At 38.0% G+C, this 24,754-nt stretch overlaps 2 protein-coding genes across 5 annotated transcripts; both read left to right on the top strand.

The window, feature by feature from the left end:
* The first annotated feature begins 591 nt into the window (after positions 1-591).
* On the top strand, positions 592-18,026 carry SNURF (SNRPN upstream open reading frame). Of its 2 annotated transcripts, XM_055555391.1 has the most exons (4): positions 597-762; positions 6,618-6,713; positions 9,995-10,120; positions 17,889-18,026. In XM_055555391.1, exons 1-3 carry the CDS (start codon positions 749-751, stop codon positions 10,098-10,100), a joined length of 216 nt encoding a protein of 71 aa, XP_055411366.1. In that variant the 5' UTR covers positions 597-748; the 3' UTR covers positions 10,101-10,120; positions 17,889-18,026. The 2 variants fall into 2 exon arrangements, with proteins under 2 accessions (XP_055411365.1, XP_055411366.1); XM_055555390.1 differs by lacking the exon at positions 17,889-18,026 and having other exon boundaries at positions 592-774; positions 9,995-12,182.
* On the top strand, positions 10,059-24,080 carry SNRPN (small nuclear ribonucleoprotein polypeptide N). Of its 3 annotated transcripts, none has more exons than XM_055555386.1 (8): positions 10,059-10,120; positions 17,966-18,034; positions 19,256-19,407; positions 22,036-22,147; positions 22,602-22,754; positions 23,178-23,316; positions 23,678-23,803; positions 23,910-24,080. In XM_055555386.1, the coding sequence occupies exons 2-8, from the start codon at positions 18,032-18,034 to the stop codon at positions 23,945-23,947; spliced, it is 723 nt and encodes a 240-aa protein (XP_055411361.1). In that variant the 5' UTR covers positions 10,059-10,120; positions 17,966-18,031; the 3' UTR covers positions 23,948-24,080. The 3 variants fall into 3 exon arrangements, with proteins under 3 accessions (XP_055411361.1, XP_055411362.1, XP_055411360.1); XM_055555387.1 differs by having other exon boundaries at positions 10,066-10,120; positions 17,977-18,034; XM_055555385.1 differs by lacking the exon at positions 10,059-10,120 and having other exon boundaries at positions 17,896-18,034.
* Positions 24,081-24,754: the final 674 nt, after the last annotated feature.

The following is a 24,754-nucleotide window of genomic DNA, read 5'->3' on the forward strand; positions in this document are numbered from 1 at the left end:
CTGGGCAGACTGGCAGAAAGAGCAGGCTAGAAAAGGGTGAAGATGGGTCAAGGCAATTGACAGCAAGTACATTAGAGCTTAGAATTAATTTTGTTTTATCTTAATAATACTTTAATTCTGAAAGCAATCATTACTGTAAAAATACAAACATGGTAAAAAATTTTCAATAGATTAAAATCTAAAATGTCACAGTAAAGAAGTTTAACGAAATCATGACTTGCTTTATATGTGTATATAAAACATATAAATGTAACATAATATCTGTGTTACCTTGCAACAGGATAAGGTCACCAGTGCAAAGCCTGAGGAAACCTGAATAAGGTACGGACTTTTGAATGTTACAAAAAGGAAATACCCAATTCCCACTCCACTGGGAAGTACCACTCTGGGTTGAAGTACAACTGTTAACATTTGGTGCAATTCTAAGAGCCATTAACTGCTGGCTCGTGGTGGTCCCTAGAGCTCCCCGACCCCAAAGGCCTTAGGACTTTGACCACCGGGGTGGGGTAGACACCATCCCCGGTTTCCCTGCTTGAGAGAGCGAGCGTCACCAAAAGTGCCGCAGCGCCTCGCCACTGCGGCAACAGACTGCGCAGGTGCGGCAGAGTCCGGTCGCCAGGAGCGGGGCGGCTTGCCGCGCATGCTCAGGCGGAGTCTGCGGAGTGGTGCCGTGGCGGTGGAGGAGCGCAGCGCGGTCTGCCAGCCGGAGATGCGTGACGTTGTGTTCTGAGGAGCGGCCAGCGGCGCGATGGAGCGGGCCAGGTCAGCCGTGTGGTGGGCAACATTTTTTTTTTTTTTTAATCATCCTGAGCTTCCAGAACTATTAGTATTTCGGTATTTACTGGGGATCTGGGCTCTCAAGTTCTTTGTTCGGTGGCCAGATGGAACAACTTCTGGAGGCTTGGGGCTGCAGTGACTCTCCCGACCGTGTTTTGTCAGGTCTTGGGGGTATCTGCACCGTCATGTTGCACCCCCTAAGATTCTCTGATTCTTTGTTCCTGTGGTTGAGGCCGCGACCACGGGCGGCCACGATGCAACAGTCGGGGGAGGGCGCGGTTAGCGGTGTCCACAGCTGCCGTGTCCATGGAGGCGCTGATGTGTGGCAGCAGCGGGAGGGAGTGGTTGTGGTGGTCCCCGCGGCATTGATGAGGAAGGGGCGACGGAGTGGTCGCGGTGGCCATGGTGGCGGCTTATTGAGGGGGCGGCCGATAGACCGCGCTGCCCATGGACGGTGAAGGGGGCCGCGGGAGCGTGGTGGGGTCCCTCTGTGGCCTCGGTATGTGGGGGTGGTGGGGTGCCGGCAGTGGTGGGGGCATGACAAGGAAGTCTTGCGACATGGCCGCAAGAGGTGAGTGGGTGGGGGCATGCGGGTGGAGGAGGCCATCTGTTTGAAGAAAAGAGAGAACTGTTCAGTGTTCTCGTGACCGGCAGTGGTCTTAAGAGTTTGAATAGTGCAGTGAAACTACTCTGTCCTTAAATTGAAGGGGTGGCTGTAAAAATGTCCGGTCCTTATATACTTGATTCCTTTAGATATCTCACATTTGTGAGCTTGGTGTAAGAGGAGGGATGTGGTATTCACAGCCCATCTAATGCATCTCGTTGGGGACCTGCCAGGTTCTGGGATGTGACAGCCAGAGGAGTTTCTCGTTCGCATGCATTTTCCCTGCATTTGGAACGAGAGTTTCGAAGGCCTGCTCAGGAGTGTGGGGGTCGGTGTGGCGTCACAATCTTTGTGCGGCTCTGCGAAGATGGCGGCCACCGCAGCTGTGCGGCTCTGCGCAGGCGCGGAGTGGGTGCGCGGTCCTCCCCGTGGTGCCGCAGTGGGGGAGGGGCGGTCCTGCGGCCTGCAGGCGGGGAGTCGGCCGCGCCCTCCGGAGAGCCGTGCGCAAAGCGGGAGAGGCGGACTGGGGAGTCGGGGGTGGGGCGGGGACGGGGCGGGGGGCGCTGCCGCACCCTGGTGCTGCAGTAGGGAAGGTGTGGGCTCGGGGTGCGCAGGCGCGTCAGTGATGACACCGCCTCTGCTGTGCACTGGGGGAGGGGATTTGTGCAGCTTCCGCTGTGCGGGGTGGCCCGCTACCCCTTACATCTACGTGCCCTGTCCCTGTCTCCTCCCTGCTCTGCTGGAGTGGGCTTGGGGGAGGAAGGACACAGGTTTGTGCAGCCTCTGCATTGTAAGTCACCTCTTCCCTGCAGTGCCATGGTAGAGTGGAGCAGGTAGGCCAGAGAGTTGCACGATTTTTCCATCCTGTGCCTGCCTGAAATGTCAGGGCAGCTGCAGTATGCCCCTGGCCTTCTCTTACCTTTTTAAGGGAGAGGTGCGGGCTTGGAGGCCAAGAGAGGTGAGTGCATTCTGGGATTCACTACGCTACTTAAAAGACAGCCTCCATCACTGGTGCAGGAGCTTTTTCAGTTTTGTTCATTTGCCTTAGGTGGCACTGTGAGCAGTCTTAATTGTTTGCTGTATTAAGTGGATTAAGTTAGCCTTTTAGACAACTCTCATCCCTTTAATCTCTGATTTCAGTTTCCCAGATTACATAATTCTATAGCTACATTTCCCTGACCTGTCTGTCCTATTTCTTGATTGCTAGATAATCCATTGGTGATGTTACCTTTATAATATCCTTAAATCAGGGGATCAAGACTTCTCTAGGAACTGAGGTCTATGAATTGTTTGTTCAAGGAGAACAGCAGAGAAAAATGTAGAATGTGAGTCCTGGGTGTATCTGGGATTAGTGAATTGTTGGCCTTAATTGGACTTTTTAAAAAATTTGGAATATATTTGCTTTACAATATTGTGTTAGTTTCTGCTGTACAGCAACTTCACAGTTGCTAATGTGTTCAGCTATGTGTGTACATATCCCCTTCCTCTTGATTGTTTAATTATTATTTTTGTTCCATTATTTTTGAAGTTGGAGCTGCTATGAATATTTGCTGAGAAGGGGTAATTAACAAAATATCATGGTTATTGTATTATTATTCCCATACTTTGATTTTGGGGGACATTTTTAAGGTATTTCCTTGCAGAATTTTGATGTGCTTGCCTTTTATACTCATTTATCACAAACAGTACGCCTGCTTGTGTGCCCTGTTAGAATGTAATTAAGGGAAATGTAAATTAAGCTTTGGAAGCTTTGTTCTGGAATTATTTTCTAGTAGCTCGAAAAATAGGACTCTGGTATTTTGTGATACTTATGATTTGCATTTTCTTTTTCTGCTTGTAGGAAGATACTGCTTCAAATATGAACATCTGATCATTTGGCCCTTTGCGAGATGAGAGTGCATCATCCTGGTCCGCCATTTTGTAGTCTTGCCCTCTGACTTAGGACCTCAATATGGCGGACCCTGTGGAAAGACCTGAAGTTTGAAGGTCTCTGTCCTGCCTTGTGAATATTTGGCATAGTACCACAGCTTTTTGAGAATGGGAAAGGAATATGAGCCCTGTCTGAAGTTTAGAGCAAGGACTGTGTGTTGCTTTCTAAGGCAAGGTACTTTGAACATGAGTTGTTGATGGTTAAGGCATCATCCTTCACTAATAAGAGTGGGCAAAGAAGTTTTATTTTCTGGTTCCTGGGTGCTGGCTGGCTCAGAATTCTCTTTGATTCTAAAGGTTTTGTTTTTGGAGGCACACTGATTTACATGTTAGTGGGGAGATCACACCCTGGGATTACCTTGCATTATCTTTGTGTTTTTTAATTTTTATTTCTCATTCTTGAGGTCTTAGTCATTGAGTTATTACTTTTGGGGGGGTGTGTAAGGAATCCTGAATATTTGATAGAATATTAGAGAGGAAAAACCCTATCATATCTCATCATCTTTGGCTTTTTCAGTATATTTTCAAATTTGTTGTTGTTTTAGTTGCTAACTCGTGTCTTGACTTTTTTGGGACTCCATGGATGATGGCCAGGCTCCTCTGTCCATGGGATTTATTAGGCAAGAATACTGGAGTGGGTTGCCATTTTCTTCTCCTGGGGATCTTCTCAGGGATTGAACCGGAGTCTCCTGTTTGGCAGGTGGCTTCTTTACCATGGAGCCATCTGAGAAGCCCATATTTCCAGATTAGTATTAATTTTTTAATGAAAGGGATTTTGGAGTGAAAAATTACCATTGTGTACATGTAGCATTTTTTTTCTCTTTAAATGCTGAATTTTCTGAAATGTTGGCTTCTGGGTTGGAAATGCAGTTAGGGACATTACAAATGTACATATGTGTATTTAGAACAAAGTTCAAAATAAAGCTGCTCATCACTAATTTTGCAAGTAGCTTTAAAAATCTTTGAAAATGAAAAAGATACCTTTATATACTGATTGTTTTCTCAATTGAACACAGACCTTCAGGTTATATAAAGGAACTGAAGATTTTTTCTGAGGGGTGGGATGGATAATGGGGTACTCTCAGTTAAGCTTTGATTAATCATAATGGGTGGTCTATGACAAAGCAGAGGTCTACAGTAAAGCAGAGGTTTATAATTCCTTTTACTGTATTAATGTGTCAGTAAATATGTTTGAAACTACCATCTTGTGTATCAGTATTTCATCGTTTTTTGTGACTGAAGGACATTCCATTGTATGGATATATACCATACCACATGGTATTTTGTTTATGCATTCATCAGTTATACTTTGGGTTATTTCTGTTTTTGGCTATTACAACTAACACTGCTAGGAACTTTCATGTTCAAGTTTGAGTTTTTGTTTCACTCCAAGCTTGGAGTGGAAATACTGGGTCACATGTTAATATGCTCAACATTTTTAAGAAATGCCAGAGTTGTGTCATTTTTCATTTCTCCAGTTTCTCCACATCCTACTCCTGTGGTGTGAAGTGGTGTTTGTGGTTTTGATTTGTGTTTTCCTAATGACCCTCATATTGAGCATCTTTTCTTCTGTTAAGGGAAATTTTTATGCTTTTGGAAAGCAATCTGTTTGAATCCTTTATTCATTTTATTTTTTGTAATTTATTTCATAGCTGTGCTGGGTCTTCGTTGTTGCACAGGCTTTTCTCTAGTCGTGGTGAGCTGGGGCTGTTCTCTTAAGTTGCAGTGCAAGGTCTTCTCTTCTGTGTCTTCTCTTGTGCAGGCCAGCACTAGGGCATGTGGGCTTCAGTTTTTTCTGTTCCTGAGCTCTAAAGCACAGGCTCAAAAGTTGTGGTGTAGGGATTTAGCAGCTTCATGGTCTGTATGTGGGATCTTCTCATACCAAGTATGGAACTTGTGTCTTCTGCTTTGGCAGGTGGATTCTTTACCACTGAGCCATCAGGGAAGCCCCCTTGACTCATTTTAAAATTGAGTTTTGTTACTATATTATTGAGTTGTAAGAGATCTTTATCTCTCTCTAAATTAGAGTTCTTTATATCTGGAGGAGGAAATGGCAGCCCACTCCAGTATTTTTGCCTAGAGAATCCCATGGACAGACGAGTCTGGCGGGTCCATGGGGTCGCAAAAAGTTGGACACGACTGAGCGACTAATATTAATACTATATATATTCTGGATAAAAGACTTTAATCCCATATATAATTTGCATATATTTTCTCCCATGCTTCTAATTGTTTTTCTAAGTGTCTTTTGAATCAAAGATTTTTCACTTTTGGTGAAATCCTATGGATTTCTGTCTCTTGTTAGGTACTTTAGGTGTCATAATCTAAGAAAGTATTACCTAATCAAAGGTCCAAAAATCAAGGAGATTAGCAAAGGTATTTTTTTTTAATGATCTTTCCTACTGCTTGATTAGAACATTAAAGTTTTTGAAGCAAATCCGGGGTTATTGTTAAACTCTTTTGTTTATTTTGCATAATCTAATATGAAACCTAAAATAGCATGGGTTCAGGAAATTATCTTTTGGAATGTGTCCTTTGAAATCTGCCTGTGAAATATTACATTGCATGACTTGTGTAAAATGCCTTTCCTTATCTCTGTTTTAAGTTGACATTTTAAAATTTCAGTTCCTGTAGTTTCTAGTCTGTGACCCAAGTGCTGAACAGATTTCCTGTTCACATCCTTTGAGGAGCCGTTTTGTGAGCTATTCTGCAGATTATACTGTCAGTGGCTATGTTTTTTTTTTTGCTTAAGCATTTTTAAAATTTCTTGTTTCTCAAATCCTAAGAAGGAAGCATTCACACAAGAGATTGCTTAAACAGACATTTCGTAATTTAAATTTTATACTTTATTCCACTATACAGAAATATCTTTCATAATAAAATGTTTTTCAAATCATTTTTGGAATCATTGTTGCCACTTTTTCAGGGGTATGTACATTTATTTTTATGTAAATATATCTAAATATATAGTGTTATATCTGTATATGTGAGTATATGTAGAAATACACAGTTTTGCTTAATTTTTTGATATTTTTCCTTTGAAGTTTTCTGCTGTCAAGGGGAATCTAAAGGGAGAAAGTAGTTTTGGGCTAGATTCTGACCATTGATGGATAAAGATCTTCTAATATTTAATTCTACCTTTGTCAGTTTTATTGATTTGTAATTGGTATATATCACCATACCTGGCTTTAATTAGATTAGATGGAGTTTAAAAATTCCATTTTACTAGATACATGTATAATCTTTAAGTAAGTGGTTATTTCAGAAATTGATGAGGTCTATAAAACAAATCCCCTTTCTACCTCAGGGACCGTTTACACTTGAGACGGACTACAGAACAGCACGTACCAGAGGTGGAAGTCCAAGTCAAACGTAGAAGGACAGCCTCACTGAGCAACCAGGAGTGAGTACAGTCAGGCCCTGAGAACCCATTTAGGGCATTTTCAAAGTGGAACAAAGTATGCTGCCACAGGGAATTTAAATGAATTTAATTAATGAAAGAAGCTTGTGCATGTTATATTGATACAGTAAAAAAGCAATTAAATCATCCATAACCATGTTGTCCTAACTTAACTTTTGCTAAGATTTTAATAACATGTATTTCCTTTTTTCTATACATGTGTAGGTAACATGGTATGTTCATAAAGTTCTACCTCCTTCAACATATTTATATTAAAGTTGTTTCTGCTTTATTATTTGTTACACTTTTGTTGTGCTTGCCAAATGTTCTGTGCTTTGAAGAGATGTAAATTTATGTATTCGTGTTTGCTCTGCATTCTTCAGAAATTTTTAGTTAGTGCATTTAAAATGTATACATTTTACTCTTAATTTAGGATATGAATGTGTTTATAGAAGGAGCATTTCAATTAAAACTATATTAACATTTCTAAAGAGTCACAACTTAGCAGCTAAAACAATAACAATGACATGATACATACTAAATCTACATTGGGTCTTGTGCATTTTGTTATTACCACAAATCTTGATAGTTATCAGTGGTAAAATTGTTTTTCTTTCCTAAAGCTGTTATTTTTCAAATTGTATTGCTGTTACTAATACAGGAATATAATTTTCTCATAAAACATGTAATTTTGAGATACACAGTGAGTATCAAATATCACTAGTCCATTCCCCTCCCTGTCCATTCTCCCCAGAGATAAATCCTCAGGTAGTTTGATCTCTTATCATTTCAGACCTTTTAATATGCATTCATGTATACACATACGGAGTGCGTGTGTGTGTGTGTGTGTGTAGGCATGTTTGTTTATATACAGAAGATTTATTCTGTAACAATATGCCTTGGGAGTCTTTCCATGTCAGGTGTTCTATAATAACATTATCATTATCTTACTAATGGATATTTATGTTGTTTGCATTTCTTAGTTATTGCAGTGAATAAAGGAGCAGTCAATCTGAAAATTAATATTACAGTTGTCTTTTGAATAATGAGGGAGTTGGGTTGCAGTCCCCCCACATAGGCAAAAATCCCCATATATCTTTTGAGTCCCCCCAAATTGAACTCAAAATGGCCTCTTGTTGACTAGAAGCGTTACTGATAATATAGACAGTTGACTGAACAACATTTTTATGTTAAATGTATGTCTGCATACATTTTACATGTTCATGACATACCTTTCTTTTTTTGATGTTTCTAGGCTCTGGTTTGTCTGCAAGTTTTTCAGATTGTCAAAAATTTCCAAAAAAAAAAAAAATATCCCCAATATATTTATTGGGGGAAAAAGCACATATAAGTAGACCCACACACTTCAAACTTTTGTTTAAGGGTCAACTGTTATTAATATTTATTTGTATTTTATTTCACTTCTTCAAATATGAAGTTTTTTACAGAAATTATTATACAGCTTGGGTAGCATTTTGTATCTTATTTTTGTTATTTGCTCGTTTAATATGTGGGAAAATTTCAGTATTTTGCATATTTAAAATTATTGGCAAGGCAAAAAGATTTCTCCATTTTCCCATGTCTGTTTTATTTTACTTATTCTTCAGACTTCGTTATTCTTTCCTTTATTAAACTTTGAAAAGGAATACTTTGAGTGACTAGTTTATATAATTTATGATAGGTATTTGCCTGTTTTCTTTTACATGGTAATGCCATTTTTTTCCTCTCCAGAATCCCTAGAAATAACTTGAGGTAAATTAGAGATTGCGCCAGAGGTATGGGTGGAGATTTCTTGGGAGAGGATCTTTGTTAGTGAGTGAAGGTTCTGTTAACATTTGTTATATTTTATTAGAGCCTTTATCCAGTGTAACATTAGTGTGAATCATCAGTATAATAGGTGGTCATATGGTAATCTTCTAAAAGCCTGCTTTAGGTTTCACTCATTTGTCCATATCTATGGAAATATTTCATTGCTTTTGAAGAAGAGACAACTTCATTTTCCTGATGTCTGTTGTATATGTTACGTATAAGTACTAGGAGGTGCTGAACTAGAATCTGAGGGTAATTTTGCCTTGGAAAAATAATATAATTTCCCCAACCACCTTTGTCCACTTTGATAATAAGTGGATTATAGAAACAGATAAGCAGTATAAATATTCTGTTCTCTAAGCCCAGCTTTTAACCTGAGCCATCTAGTTAGCTTTAACTCTGGTGTGATCCCTGAGGCCCACCATGAATAACAAAGACACTCCTATCACTTGTTAAAGGATTAGAGATTACCTTTTAGGAACCATGGACAAAGTCCAGGCTAATTCTTTATGTTGTTGTTCAGTTGCTTAGTCATGTCCCACTCTTTGCGACCCCATGAATTGCAGTTAAAAATCTTAAAGTATAGAAATAGTGGAAAACCATTTATCACAGTCCCATTTTCAATTCTAGCTGTTCCTGAATATTTTTATACATATGTACTTATCAACTGCCTGCTAGTGCAGGAAGTAAGAGAAATGGGTTCCATCCGTGTGAAGATCCCTTGGAGGAGGACGCGGCAACCCTCGCCAGTTTTCTTGCCTGGAGAATCCCATGAACAGAGGAGCCTGGCGGGCTAAGGTCCACAGGGTCACAAAAAGTTGGACACGACTAAAGTGACTTAGTATGCAAGCACATATTTACAATGAGGGCAGTTTGTTGGCTGGTGATTTATTTATGCTTGTCTTGTTAGCCAGCAACCTGTGTAATTTCCTGTATCTCTTATCCTCAGGATCAGATTCACAGCCAGATAGAGTCCTACTCATAGGTAGGAATATGTTGAGTATTTTTCCAGAATTCCCTGATAACTAAAGGATGGTAGATTTACATGGTCTGAGAGCCTAAGTAGCTTGGAAGTTCTTTGTTTCAGTTAGTAATTTCTTGTCAGCATAAATAACTATCTTAAAATGTCTCGTTGGAAATACCTTAACCAATACCCTACCTCCCTAGGGGTTAAAAGAGTTGTTTCCAGATTAGAAATGGTTATTATACTCTTGGTTCTTTTATAGGGCATTTTAAACCAAAAGAGCCCTTTTTTTCCTTTTTTTAAGTTCCTTGGTAATACCACCAAAGAGGGTAAGTATCCATCAGTTCTTGTACATTCCTATGTGCAGAGAGTCTCTTCTTCTATAATTTGTTCATAATGTAATGGTATGCTCTGAACCTTGAGGATTAAATGTAAGGGTCTTTTCATGTTTGCATTGTTAACTATATAGGCAAATGTCTTTTCACTTATTTGTTTTGTGCTCTTGTTTTAGGTGTCACGTGTACCTGAGGCGATCTCAGCAGCAGCAAGTACCTGTGGTGGATTTCCAGGCAGAACTGAGACAGGCATTCTTAGCTGAGACACCAAGAGGTGGTTAAAGCAGTATTGGAACACCAAGGTAGATGATTTCAAGAGAAAAATAAAAACAGGTTATAGCTAATGAAATCATGATCAGGATTAAACAACTCATTAAAGGGTAGGATGTTTGGAGGTCATTTAATTATTTGAGATATATTCAATGTCTTTTCTTTAAAGGCTTCATACAAATATAAACACATAGCAGAAAGTTTTAAATAGTAAAAGCAGTACCTTAATGCTCTCACCCTGAAAGACTTTTGTCATGAGTTACTTTCTAGACAATGTAGTCTTTTCTTTTTAGGTAGTTTTATTCATATTTAGCTTGTACTGCTTTTCACCTTAATGTAAGAAAAGTATTTCATTATAAATAGTTGGTGAATACCCTGCTAATATGTTTTATAATTCCTTTCTGTGAATTTTATTTTTTCTGCTGATAGTTTGAAATGAAGCTTCAGTGATTTGCTTTTTGTAAAACATTAGATAGGATCATTTCCTTGGATATGCAGATGTAAAACTAAATCAAGGAATTTGAAATTAAGGTTCATGTTCTAAATTATATTATCAATTATTAGTCTTTATTGCCATGAGAAAGTATAGTGCCAGGTACACTTTCATCTGCATTAATTATGTCAATTACATATAATTTATTTCTATTAAATTAGAAATACACATCACATCCATTAGCAGATGAGAAGCTAAATATTTTCCCAGGCTTATTTACTAGTTTTTTTTGTTTTCTTTTCTCATATTTTGTTACCCATTTTTTTTAATCATCTGACATGTAACAAAACTATTAACCCATGATTTGTCAGTGTTACGTAGATTTATTTACAGTGTCTTTTTGTGTTAGTTGCTTAGATTTTTAGAAAATTGCAATTAATTTTGATTAAATACTTTATTTTTCCTTTCTTTTTTTAAGTTTAAGATTTGAATGACCTAAATTCAAAGGGTTTAATATGTGCTTTTCAGAAACTAAGAGAGGAAAGAAGTTTATAGATGAGTTTTCTTCTAGATTTTCTTTATTTCTATTTCAGAGTATAACCCCACAACTCAAATTAATTAGGCTTGTTTATGGCCATCATTTCAAAAGAAAAAATCCTCCCCTACTAAATTCTTTACCCAGCATTCTCCAGTAATTGCCTGGACTTGATTGCAAGACAGTAGCATTGATTTCAGACAGTGGAATCTGGTAATTGTCCTCAGCTGTCCCCCAGAGTAAGAACATTTTTACATGAATAAGTGTGCATAATTGATTTTTTAACCAAGAATTCTTTGGCCCTTTAGTATAGTTTAGATACTGTTGCAAGTTCCTGTATAGTATTATTTAAATCATAATTATGATCTGCAAGTAGAGTAATTTTCCAAGTTTTAAGTGCTAGTTTCATCTAAATAGTACTAGTTACTAGAATTATTTTACAGCAACAGTTGGTAAAGTGTCTGACTCATTTATTGCCTGTTTTTATAAATTTTGTTATCACAGAGCCATATCCATTTATTTACATACAGCCTGTCAATATTATTGACAGTACAGTGGCAGATGGGAGTATTCATTACAGATTGAATGGCAGGCAAGGCCTACAATATTTATTATCTTTCCCTTTAAAAGAAAAAGTCTGCTAGTCTCTTAGAGAACCACTTTCAGAGATGAAAACATAAGGTGGAGCCAGTAGGGGAGTGTTGGTACTATAGAATGTGGTAAAGGGAAATGTATTGTAAGGAAAGTAGATGAAGTAAACATTACAGAGTAGAGAATCAGATGAATTTGGCGATAAGGGTCTTCTTAAAGTCTGCTATACATGTAAATGGGTAAAGACATTTAAACAATTGATATGTTTACTTTTTCATTATAAAAATGTAAAACATGAGTGATAGCCAAGAAAAATGGGAAAGTAAACCACAGATTTTAAATAGCCATGTTTCAACCATAGTGGGATTTTTTTTTCTTTCATTTTACCCATTTGCTTTTCTTTTGAAAACATAGTTGTAATCATGCTTTTAAACTATTCTACTTATGTATATCATTAATGTTCCTTCATTTTATTACATAATCCTCAGTATCATTTGTAATGAATAAATGATGGTCCCTTCATGATTTACTTTTCCTTTGTACTTGTGTTTTTTTTTCCCCTAGTTTGCTATGCTATTATGAATATTCTGCATTTTAAAAATATTGTATATTAGGTATTTTAAATTTATTAGGATGAGGATTCAGTTTGGGTATGCAGGGTATAAAAATTAGTAAGTTCTTAAATGTTTTGTTATGTTGCTTTTTAATAACATAAGCATTATTTACCATCAAGAATAATTCAGTTCAGTTCAGTCACTTAGTCATGTCTTGACTCTTTGCGACTCCGTGGATTGCAGCACACCAGGCTTACCTGTCCATCACCAACTCCTGGAGTCCACTCAAACTCATGACTATTGAGTCAGTAATGCCATCCAACCATCTCATCCTCTGTTTTCCCCTTCTCCTTCTGCCTTCAGTCTTTCCCAGTATCAGGGTCTTTTCTAATCAGTCAGTCCTTCGCATCAGGTGGCCCAAGTATTGGAGTTTCAGCTTCAGTATCAGTCCTTCCAGTGAATATTCAGGACTGATTTCCTTTAGGATTGACTGGTGGATCTCCTTGCAGTCCAGGGAACTCTCAAGAGTCTTCTCCGACACCACAGTTCAAAAGTTCAAGAATAATTACTACAGTGATAATTTCTTAGTACCATCTTGGATGTCTCTTTTTTCCCCTTTGACAAACACTTTCCAAAATGGAAAGATTGTTTTCCTCTGGTTTAACTGGCATTGCTTTGTGGATTAATAGTTTGCACTTAGCTGTGTTTCTCACGTTAGACTTTTGTGCATTTTTTTTTTTCTGTGAAGGGTCTATTTTATCAGGTGAATGGGAACTAAAACTATACCATTGTTCTGTGACTTCTCATTTTTTGTATGTTATTTGGCCAAGTCTGACCATCAGATCTTTTGATTTAAGGAAGCTTTACATATTTACATAGTTTAATCATTTCAAAGTCCACCCTTTTCAAAAGTTTGAGAACTCTTCTTTCTGAGGAGTCTCAGGATGTAGTCAGGCCACCTGGACCATTTAGTTGTTTATGTCCACTTTCATCAGGAAATTTATTATAACTGCTAATTCCTTAGTGCAGTGTAATAATTGCTGCTCTTGTTTTGTTTTTTGTTTTTTTTTTCTCTTAAAGCATTTTGTTGTTTGCTGTGGAGATAACGTTTGATCACTCTACAAAGTAATATATCTCCTTTCTCTCACAAGGATTCGTGGTTAGAGTATGCTGAATTTAGGAATGAGATATAGCTTTCTAAATTTCAAGTCCATCTCTTTAAGAGAAGCCCATTCTTAACCTCTCCAATTACTCAAACCCTATTCTGAGTGAAATGTTATCTCCTATTTATATGGATTATTTTATACATAATACATATTTATGTCCCCAATTCTGTAGGTCTCCAGTGCTTTAGTCCATGACTCAAATCCCCAGATGCATTTTTATACATGGTAATAACATAGTGGTTGTGGGAGGAGTTTGGAACCTCAAACAGGTTAGATGGATAGATAGAGGCCTGACTGGCTTCCTTTTGTCTTATGATCTACTATACCAGGAAATCTTTGTTTGCATTTGTTGATCTCTTAATAGCTAAGCTGTATGAACCTGGTTTGGTCTGTGTTCACTGAAATGCCAAGCAGGATAAAACATTTGAAATGGGTCTAATTGGGAAATCTGGACTCTGAAAACTTTTGGCACTTGAAGGTAAAATCCCTGACTCTGAATTATAAAATTTCATTGGAGAGGTGACTGACTACAAATTTCCACCTTAAATGCTCATTTGATACTGGTTCCCACTGAAAAGTGAAAGTGTTAGTCGCTCAGTCATGTCTGACTCTGCGACCTCATGGACTATTGCCCACTGGGCTGCTATATCCATGGAATTCTTCAGGCAAGAATACTGGAATGGGTAGCGATTCCCTTCTTAGGGGATCTTCCTGATGCCGGGATCGAACTCAGGCCTCCTGCATTGCAGGCAGATTCTTTACTGTCTGATCCACCAGGGAAGCCTATTATGTTAATCTTTATTTCAGAAGCCTTTCTGTGATTACATTTCTTTCCTTTAAGTGAAATTTTGAAAATCCATATCCAGCCCTCTTTTTTTTCCCCTGGTAATCACTGTCTGTGGCTCATTGTCTAGTAGCATGTCTCCATTTGGGAATAAGGGCCAGGAATACTGTCTTATTGAACATTCAGCTGCTTTTGTTCTTTGGAGGCACTAGTGGCAATATTAAATGTAATCTTAGCAACTTTGAAGATTATTTGATGGTTCAGACAATTTACTGTATAAGAACAGCTTTATTGGTGTATGTTTTATATACCATAAAATTTGCCCAGTTATAAGCAGATTGCCATTACAGCCATTGCCACATGTCCTTTTAGGGTTTTCTGTTGCCTGAGTAAGATCCCTTTGTGCCATTTAATTCATTCCCCAACTCCACCCTCTATTTCAGATAACCACTTAACTTACTTTATGTCTCCATGGATTGCTGAATATCTTACATCTTAGATATACTATCATAAAAGTGGAAATTGCTAGTGGTTCAAACATATACCAAGGTTTCCTGAGTTTACAGACTACTCTTTTATAGAGAATCTTGTCAGAATTCAGAACATTTAAATTATAGGCCTGAAACTTTTCTTGGGGATTTGGATTAAAATTATATTTATTTGGGGAGTTTTTCTTCCTCTGCAATTTTCTGGAAGAGTTTGAGCAGAATAGGTGTTCTCTAAACTTTGATAGAATTTGCCTGTGAAGCCATCTGGACTTCGGCTTTTGTTTGTTGGAAGATTTTTTATTAGTTTCAATTTGCATGCTTGTGATTGGTCTGTTCATATTTTCTGTTTCTTCTTGGTTCGGGTTTGGAAGATTATACTTTTCCAAGAATTGGTTCCATTTCTTCCAACTTGTCCATATTATTGGCATGTAATTGCTCATACTAGTCTCTTATGACCCTTTGTATTTCTGTGTTGTCTGTTGTAACTTCTCTTTTTTCATTTTTCATTTTATTGACTTGAGTCTTCTCCCTTTTGTTCTTGATGGGATCATCAGTTTTATCTTCTCACAGAACCAGCTTTGCAATGAATTTTGCTGTAGTCTCCATTTCTTTTTCATTTGTTTCTTCTCTGGTCTTTGTGATTTCTTTCCTTCTACTAGCTTTGAGTTTTTTTTGTTGTTGTTATTCTTTTTCTAGTTGACTTTAGGTGTAACATTAGGTTGTTTATTTGATGTCTCTTTTTTCTTGAAGTAGGCTTGTATATCTATAAATTTCCCTCTTAGCACTGCTTTTATTGCGTCCAGTAGATTTTGAGTTGTGCTTTCATTGTCATTTGTTAGACGTTTTTTGATTTCCTTTTTGATTTCTTTAGTGATCTGTTGGTTAATCAGAAGCCTGTTGTTAAACCTCCATGTGTTTGTGTTTTTTTATAGTACTTTTCATGTAGTTGGTACCTAGTCTTACAGCCTTATCAGAAAAGATGCTTGAAATGATTTCAACTTTTAAAAATTTACCAAGGGTTTGATTTCTGACCCAGGATGTGATCTATCCTGGAGAATGTTCCATGTGCACTTGAGAAAAAAGTGAAGTCTATTTTTTTGGATGAAATACCCTGTAGATATCAACTAGGTCTAACTGATCCATCAGTTAAAACTTGTGTTTCCTTATTGATTTTCTGTCTGGATCATCTGTCCATTGGTGTGAGTGGGATATTTTAAGTCCCTTACCATGTCACCCTGTTACCAAAATCAGACAAAGATGCCACAAAAAAGGAAATTACAGGCCAATTAATGATGAACACGGATGAAAAAATCCTCAACTAAATGCTAGCAAACTGAATCCAACAGTGGGCTTTATCCAGGGATGCAAGGATTCTTCAGTATACACAAATCAGTCAATATGATTCACCATATTAACAAATTGAAAGATAAAAATCACATGATCATCTCAGGACATGCAGAGAAAGCCTTTTACGAAATTTAACACCCATTTATGATTAAAACTCACCAGAGAGTAGGCATAGAAGGAACATACCTCAACATAATAAAGGCCATATATGACCAACTCAGAGCAACCGTTATCCTCAGTGGTGAAAAACTGAAAGCATTTCCTTTAAAGTCGGGAATAAGATGAGTCCACTCTTACCACTCTTATCACTATCATTCAACATAGTTTTGAAAGTCCTAGCCTTAGCAGTCTGAGAAGAAAAAGAAAAGAAATCCAGACTGGAAAAGAAAAAACTACATTTATTGACGGTAGGATTGACTTACAGAAAAAGCTGCACAAAGGATGCATGGTAGTTTGCATGTGGAGAACAAAGCTTGGGAGAGAGATTCTGAATAATGGTCATTTTATTTATTTATTTTTTTTTTAGAAAACCTAATACCCTCCAAGTTCTCTTTAAAATGTAATGAACTGACATGAAATTTTGTTAATTGTAGGGAAATACTGCCTCTACATTTTACCATCCTTATTGAACTATTTGTATAACTTCATTAAACTCTCTTCTAATCTATTATAGTTTTACACACCATTCTTTTTTTGATTATGTCATAGATCTTAACCACTATTTAAATGATTTTATTTTCACATAAGAAAATAGATGATTGTAAATTACTTAACCAGGTTACTGTTTGTAAATCTTCTCTATTGAAAACAATGGAGACAACAATCTTACTTGAAATGTTTGCATTGTTGAAAGTACAATTATACTAGATTTTGTTTATGATAATGAGTTACTTTTATGTAAAACCAAAGTGAAAGTGAAGTCGCTCAGTCGTGTCCGACTCTTTGCGACCCCATGGACTGTAGCCTATCAGGCTCCTCCGTCATGGGATTTTCCAGGCAAGAGTGCTGGAGTGGATTGCCATTTCCTTCTCCAGGGGATCTTCCCGACCCAGGAATCGAACCCTGGTCTCCCACATTGCAGACAGACACTTTACCGTCTGAGCCACCAGGAAGATCTATGTAAAACCAAATTCCCATTCATAAAGAACATAATGTGTATGTTTGCTTTTTAAATATAATTAGCAGTTTGAGAGCACTTACTAGTTTTGGCTAGGTTTGGTTCATACATACTAGAAGCATTTTCTTAAGTTTATTGGGGGGAAATGTTTGTATTCTAATGCTTGTTTCTTTGATTACTAAGAAAGTTGATTGTACATACATGTAAGCATTCAGTAGTTGTATGTCGCCTTTTGACAAAGGACATCTTAAGCAGGTACGTGACAATATATTACATTCATAGTGAAGAGATATTTCCTAGCATTATTCTGAAGGGACTTTGGCTGGGTGGGGGGAGGTAACATTGTGGTTTAAAGCATTTAGGTGGTTTAGCCAAGGAGCAAAATCTGGGCTAACTCAGGAGGAATTCAAATGGAGAAACTTAGGAATACCAAAATGTTGAAGTTGAGATTACTTGGTATTAATTTGTGACCAGAGAATCAAACACCTTAGAATAAGGATGGAAAAAGAATACTATGTTTTGGGAATATTAATAGAAAATTAAGCTTATTTTTGAAACTTTTAAGAATTTCTGTGTAAAATTACATTCAACAAACTGGTAACTTACAGGTGTGCAAAAAATGGGAGATAAGGTCATCAAATAGTGAAATTTGGTGTTTAATTGGTGGATATAAGAATGAAATGGAGTGATTTTGAGTATCTCAAATAGTACTTTTCATGCAAGATTTTCTGCCTGTTTTAAACCATGGTAGATGTGGTGCAGCTTGATCATGCTTTCCTCTGCAGGCTCCATCTACTATTTGAAGCTTCTGCCTCAGCTTGCATTGTTTGTAAGAGAACCTGCGTCATACCTTTATCTGTAGCCTTCCCTTAGGTCTTAAGGATCCTGAAACTTTCCTGTGGACATTGAATTTGGTGGAACAGCAATCATGGTAAGATGTTTATTAGGGTAGAGGGGAGAGAAGCTACTCTCTAAATATGTTGGATTTCCAGAGTGTGAGGTGTTTCAGGGTTCTTAATAGGGAATTAATCTATAGTGATGATACCTCATTGCATTGGATAAAAACTGTAGAAAACCTCTGTATGTTGTCCTGTTATAGAGATCTTGCATTGCGAAGAAAGACAGAACAGAATTTTTGGTCGTATTTACAGTGGTGAGGGATCACCTGCAGATGGGGGACTCAAGAGGTCAGATTTCAATAGATTGAAAAGTCTACTTTGAAAATGGATGGTCCAGCAAAGCCACAGCCGAGGAACAGGCTTGGAATCAGTGGGGAAGAAAAATGGAGGTCTTTGAGGCTTGATTGGTACAAAGGAAAGCAGTCTAGAGAGATACAGCATCCTGATCCGTTTTGTGGCTCTGTTTAAGTTTAGGTAACCAAGAACATATATTATTAATGGGAAGGATATCCAAAGGAACTGAAAATTAGTTTTTGATGAATGAGAAGAATCTTAGATTTTTACAGTGGTTTGGGGTCTTCCAGAGGTCCACAGTATGGAAATAGTATTTCTGCATATTAAAATTTCAGTGGAGTGGTCACTTGGGATGAAAATCTTTTTAAAAGGTGCCTTAGTGGCACCTTTACAAAAAAATAAAAGTTTGAGGAACACTGATGAAAGTTCTGAATGATATAAGAGGTGAGGTGTAAACTAGGATAGAGGCCTTTAAAAGAGAACCGAAAAATAATACATTATGTTTACATTGGGTTGACGGAAACTGCCAAGTTTTTGATGGAGATAGGAATTTCCCACCAATTGTCTAGGTGTCTAGTGGGAAAAGAAATAGTCCTCAGGATCAAGTACTCTGTAGGAGAGTGAGATTTGGGATTCGAATTGGGAAAGGACAGGGATTAGAATGATGGTATGCTAAAAGAGAGAACTGGGTTTGGGAATCTATTGGGGATGTCATATATTTAGGGCAGTGGAAAACTACATAGGGATTCTGAAAAGTAGACCATTCCATAGAGGAGTATAAGTGGTCCTGGGTCCAAATTTAGTATCCTAAAGGTAAGGTAAGAAAAGATTGACTGCATGATGTTTTTGTTAAGAAAGCAGCCAAATTTGGATTGGTATAGGAGTGGGGAAGAAACAGGAAAGGGTTAGAAAGTAGCTGCAGACAAAATAATGACTAACTCTTATCTTACTCCTTCCAGACTGTGGGAAAGAGTAGCAAGATGCTGCAGCACATTGACTATAGGATGAGATGTATCCTGCAAGATGGTCGTATCTTCATTGGCACCTTTAAGGCTTTTGACAAGCATATGAACTTGATCCTCTGTGATTGTGATGAGTTCAGGAAGATCAAGTAAGGCCACTTTGGGTTTGGGCAGTGGGGTCCTGAGGGAGAGGCAGAACAGTTTAAGGTAAAGGAGGGTAAAGTAAGTAGTTAGGGTACCTGCTGAAGGAGACAGGAAAAATGGCAGTCCTGTCCTGGTTTCATCTCTGAATTGGATGAATCTCCAAGTATTAGAGTCACTGTATCCACACTACTGTTTTATTATTTTTATTTTTTATTTTAATTTCGAAACTACAATTATGAACTAAAACTGAGGAAAAAAGCTGTATGCTACTCTCAGAATAACAATATATATTTATTTAGAAAATTGAGATCGAAGGAATTGTAAGAGTCACAATTACTCTTCATGGTTGAGGACTTGAAATGAGAATAGAATAGTTCAGGCCTGGTCTAGCAGTTGTTCAGCCAGCCTCTTTGCCTGCCCCTTGTTTTGTCTGAACTCACGTGGTCAGTGTTGATTTGGCATCAGCTTCTAATCTCCCTTGCTTATTTGTTTTGGGGGTTTATCCATGCTCTTTCTCCAGAAATAACTTCAGTATGCTTGTGCCTTACCTATAACACAATCCTCTTTGCACCTGTGTTTGAGGAGCTTCCTTTAACAAAAAGAGCGTGGCACTTGGGAGATCCCAGAGGCATTATACTCAATTGACTTTTCATTCAGAGTATTTGGGTCAGTGCTTGTAATATCTCTAGATGTTCAAAATGGTTTTGTTTGAGGCTCTTATCTAGGGGTAGAATTTATATTGACCATTGGCTTGATATCTTCTGTTCCCACAGTTGATGATACATTGTCCAAAAATTTCATTTGACCAATTCACTTAGAAGTTTCTGTATGAAGAGAAAGGTGATGATGCTTTCCCTGCTTGCTATATACGTCTGTTCTCAAATCTTAATAGAATCCATAACATATTCCTTGTCTTTTTGTTTTTATTTATTCTTAATTTTCTTCCTGCATATGAAGTTGGATCATTTCAGAAATTCTAGATGATGAATGCTAAGTTAATGATCAGTGTTAGGTTTTGTTTAAATAATCTACATTTTTACTGAAAACTATTTTTAAAAATTACAACTTTGATAAATACTAAAGACAATTGAGAGTGCTTTAGGTGTATCCTTAATTTATGTCTCATTCTTCAGTAAGTTTTAGGGATAATTTCACCTAAAAAAGGCACTATCTATGTTATATGGTAGAAGCTGTATGCATATATGATTTTTGCTGCTGACACATGAGGAAATTAGACTAACAAAGGTTCAAAAAGATTTCCCCTGATTATATCCATGCATACTCAGTCACTTTGGTTGTGTCCGACTCTTTGCCACCTCATGGACTGTAGCCTGCCAGGCTGCTCTGTCCATGAGATTCTCCTGACAAGAACACTGGAGTAGGTTGCCATCTTCCAGAACTCAGACCTACATCTCTTATGTCTCCTGCATTGACAGATGGGTTCTTTACCACTAGCACCACCTGGGAAGCCGCTTCCCATGGTTATATAGTATGTGGTAAGTCTAGGAATAAGCAGGTGTCTGCTATTAGGCTGTTACTGCCTGTTGCTGTTCTCATCTCTTATTTCAGTTGTCTGTCATCAATATTTACTTATTTAGTTAAAAATGATTTAATTCCCATTTTAACATGAAAACTTGAAGTTTCAATGTTGCCTGTCTTCAAAGTCTTAGCCACTGTTGATCACTTTATAATGATCTCCTTATAATAGAAATAATTGAATTACTGTGTAGTGCATTAGAAAATAATGCAGTGTTGTAGGTCAATTATACTTCAGAAACAAATTCAGAAAACGAGATCAAATTTGTGGCTGCCAGAGGCAGGGCATGGTGGGGTGAATTGGATGAAAGTGGTTAAAAATTATGAACTTCCATTTTTAAGATAATTAGGTACAAGGGATGTAATGCACAGCATGAGAAATGAGATTAACAGTGCTGTATGTTATATATGAAAGTTGTTAAAAGAGTTTTCAAGGAAAAACTTTTTTTTTTGGTATCTGTAAGACATGTTGGAGGTCCACTAAAATTATTGTGGTAGTCATTTCATGAAATAAGTCATTGTGCTATACACCTTAAAGTTAACACAGTATGGTTTGTCAATTTTATGTCAGTAAAACTGGAAGGAAAAAGATAAAATTCCAAGTTTTGCTGTCAGTAAAGACCCTTATGCTGGAAAAGATTGAGGGCAGGAGGAGAAGAGGGTGACAGGATGAGATGATTGGATGGTATCACCGACTCAATGGGAATGAGTTTGAACAAACTCTGGGAGACATTGAAAGATAGGAAAAATATATTGTGCTGCAGTTCCTGGGGCCACAGAGTCGGCATGACTTACCAGTTGAACAATAGCAACAACCATTAAAAGAATCTTAGCAATGTTATTTGCATCTGTGTTTCACAAAGAAGAAATTAGTTTTGCTATAGTACAACACTGAGGGAATATCTGGAAGTTTGATGTATGGTAGGAAAAGAGCTCACCTTTATATATCAAGTCTAGTTTTCTTTGTTTTTGTCACAACTCAGTAACTGAGCATGACTATCTGGGCATGGATTACTGTCTTGATATGTAATTATCTATAAAAATGTTAGGGAGTCGATCCATAACTTACCATACTAAAATTTTCTTCCCATTTATAGGCCAAAGAATGCTAAGCAGCCAGAGCGTGAAGAAAAGCGAGTTTTGGGTCTGGTGTTGTTGCGTGGGGAGAACTTGGTTTCCATGACTGTGGAGGGACCACCCCCCAAAGATGTAAGAAAGATGTAGGACAGGACAGAACGTTAAAGTGGGAGGGAATCACAGTATTTGAATTATTTGCTAAATGAGTGTACAACAGAGATAAAGTACACTATACCTTTGTCAAAATGTGCCTAGCACTTGATGTAAGTTCTTGTTTGTCTATAATGGGAGATTAAGCATATTCTAATGAGTTATTCTATGTGCTAACTACAATCTAGTTACGGGTAGGAGTGCTGATATATTTTCTCTTGATAGGATCCTGAAAAAGTGAAAAATATATGGGCTCCCAATTTGACTAGTATACATCTAGTCTGTAGGATGCTTCTCTTGATGCTGTTTTCAATATAGAACCTCATATGAGATAGGTTATATGGGAAAATGTTGAAAAGAGGTAATTATTTAGGAATGATTATTGATAGCTTTCATAAATTTGATTTCAAGCTATATATGTATTTTTTTGTTTCAGACTGGCATTGCTCGGGTACCACTTGCTGGAGCTGCAGGGGGCCCTGGGGTTGGCAGGGCAGCTGGCAGAGGCGTTCCAGCTGGTGTTCCAATTCCCCAGGCTCCTGCTGGATTAGCAGGCCCTGTCCGAGGGGTTGGGGGGCCATCTCAACAGGTGAGGCACCAGGAGTGTTATTGAGAGAAAGTACCTGGAATCTGATACTGAGGAGATGGAAAAAACTGAGTGAACATCCTGTACTGTGTAAAGCAGTATATACTGTAGAGGGAAGAGAGGTACAAATATACATTATGAAGCCACCATGATAGCAGTCACTCAGCACTGATGAGCGAAGAGGAATATGGATGGATAAACCAGAGTTGAGAATGCAAAGGGCTGATGAGGTTAAAAGCGGACATGTTCATTTTAAAGGAGAGTGTGATAGTGGTGATAGTGCGCCTTAAATGAGAAAAATGGGAGAAGTGCAGAATTGCTATAATTACTTTGTGTTTAATAAATAGTGTATGATCAGCCTTTTCTGTATTTGAATGATGTGAGAAAGTGTTTATATTTACTGCCTGTCTGTGCGTTCTTTCTCAGGTAATGACCCCACAGGGAAGAGGCACTGTAGCAGCTGCTGCAGTTGCTGCTACTGCCAGCATTGCTGGAGCTCCAACTCAGTATCCACCAGGACGGGGGACTGCACCTACACCTGTTGGTCGAGCAACCCCACCTCCAGGTAAGGAATCGATGGAGAATTTGGTTCTAAGAAGATTGCTAAAAGAATTTGGTTCTTAGATACAGATGTGGATCTGTGAAATAAAATTATGATGACCAAAAGCACTCTTTAAGAAGATACTAAATTAAGGCCCAGCCAAACTCCCTAACTAGGAGCTTGGAATATGTTTTCACTTTTGGCCATTGATTTTTAGTGAAAACTATGGACTCTTGAATTGGGATGATCTGCCGTAGCAATGGTCAAGGAGAAGTTTGTTCAACTCTTTACTTAGTACCTGGCTTATTTAACTATTATCTTGTGCTTTATGCTACCATCTTAGCTGATTTATGTGCTTTTTTTTTCCTGCCATTTTTCTTTCTAGGAATTATGGCTCCTCCACCTGGTATGAGACCACCCATGGGCCCACCAATTGGGCTTCCTCCTACTCGTGGGACGCCAATAGGCATGCCCCCTCCAGGAATGAGACCCCCTCCACCAGGGATAAGAGGTGAGTGAGTATTAATAATTTTCTCAGTGGTACTAGCCAGGCCCCTGAATATTTATGTTTGTCTATTTTTTTATGATCTCATGGAATTTTGCTTTTTCTTTTCAAGGTCCACCTCCCCCAGGAATGCGTCCACCAAGACCCTAGGATACTGTTGATCCTTCTTAGTCACTTTTTGTCCTGCAATGCAGCTTGTGAAATGTGTGAAATGTTTGTGAGCTTTTGTCCCCTCTGCTCCATTAATATTAGCTAATAAATGCATAGAGCAATTAAACTGTGAGGTACTGTTGTACATTTTTTGCCTTTTGATGTTTTTTAGAGGTCAGAATTAAGATTGGGATTTTTCTGGTCTTGAAGTTATTATGGATGAGGTAAATCCTGTTAACCAACTCATTTAAATTATTTTGTCTTTATGTCTTATGGTAAAACGGTTGTGATAGTTGTTTTAGCTTAACAATTTTGACTTTGTGCACTGGCTGGTATCACATAATAAACTTTATACTGACCCCTCTACTTTATCATGCCATATATACTCAAAGGAAAGTAGGGATGTGATGCCTTGTAAGGCCATCTTATAGAAGGAAACTGATACTGGATTAGATTTTGTTTCTTCAATCAAAGTATTTGAAATGGGAAGGTTCTTCCTTCCTTGCAAGCTTATTTCAGTTGATGACCTTTTTGGACATAGTGTCCTTGTGCCTGTCTGGTCAGAGAGATGACATGATCCTGGAGTAAATCATCATTCCCTACCAGTGAGTAAGTATTTACAAATTTTTAAATGAGTGGTAGAGTATGGGTCCCAGGACACTTCCTTTAAATTTTACTTAGGCTGCACTGTGCAGCATGTAGGATCTTAGTTCCCTGACCAAGGATCAAATGCACACTCCCTATGTTGGAAGCATGGTGTCTTAACCACTGGACTACCAGGGAAGAACCTAGTTCACTGTTAAGTAC

This window comes from Bubalus kerabau, chromosome 19 (assembly GCF_029407905.1).
Source record: "Bubalus kerabau isolate K-KA32 ecotype Philippines breed swamp buffalo chromosome 19, PCC_UOA_SB_1v2, whole genome shotgun sequence".
Lineage (NCBI taxonomy): Eukaryota > Metazoa > Chordata > Mammalia > Artiodactyla > Bovidae > Bubalus > Bubalus kerabau.

Coding starts and splice junctions, on each gene's coding strand:
- SNURF (XM_055555390.1), top strand. CDS start 749: ATGGAGCGGGCCAGGTCAGCCGTGTG. Junction 775..6,617: donor CGGGCCAGGTCAGCCGTGTG/GTGGGCAACATT, acceptor TTTCTACCTCAG/GGACCGTTTACACTTGAGAC. Junction 6,714..9,994: donor GCCTCACTGAGCAACCAGGA/GTGAGTACAGTC, acceptor CTCTTGTTTTAG/GTGTCACGTGTACCTGAGGC.
- SNRPN (XM_055555386.1), top strand. Junction 22,148..22,601: donor AGGGACCACCCCCCAAAGAT/GTAAGAAAGATG, acceptor TTTTTGTTTCAG/ACTGGCATTGCTCGGGTACC. Junction 23,804..23,909: donor CCCTCCACCAGGGATAAGAG/GTGAGTGAGTAT, acceptor TTTCTTTTCAAG/GTCCACCTCCCCCAGGAATG.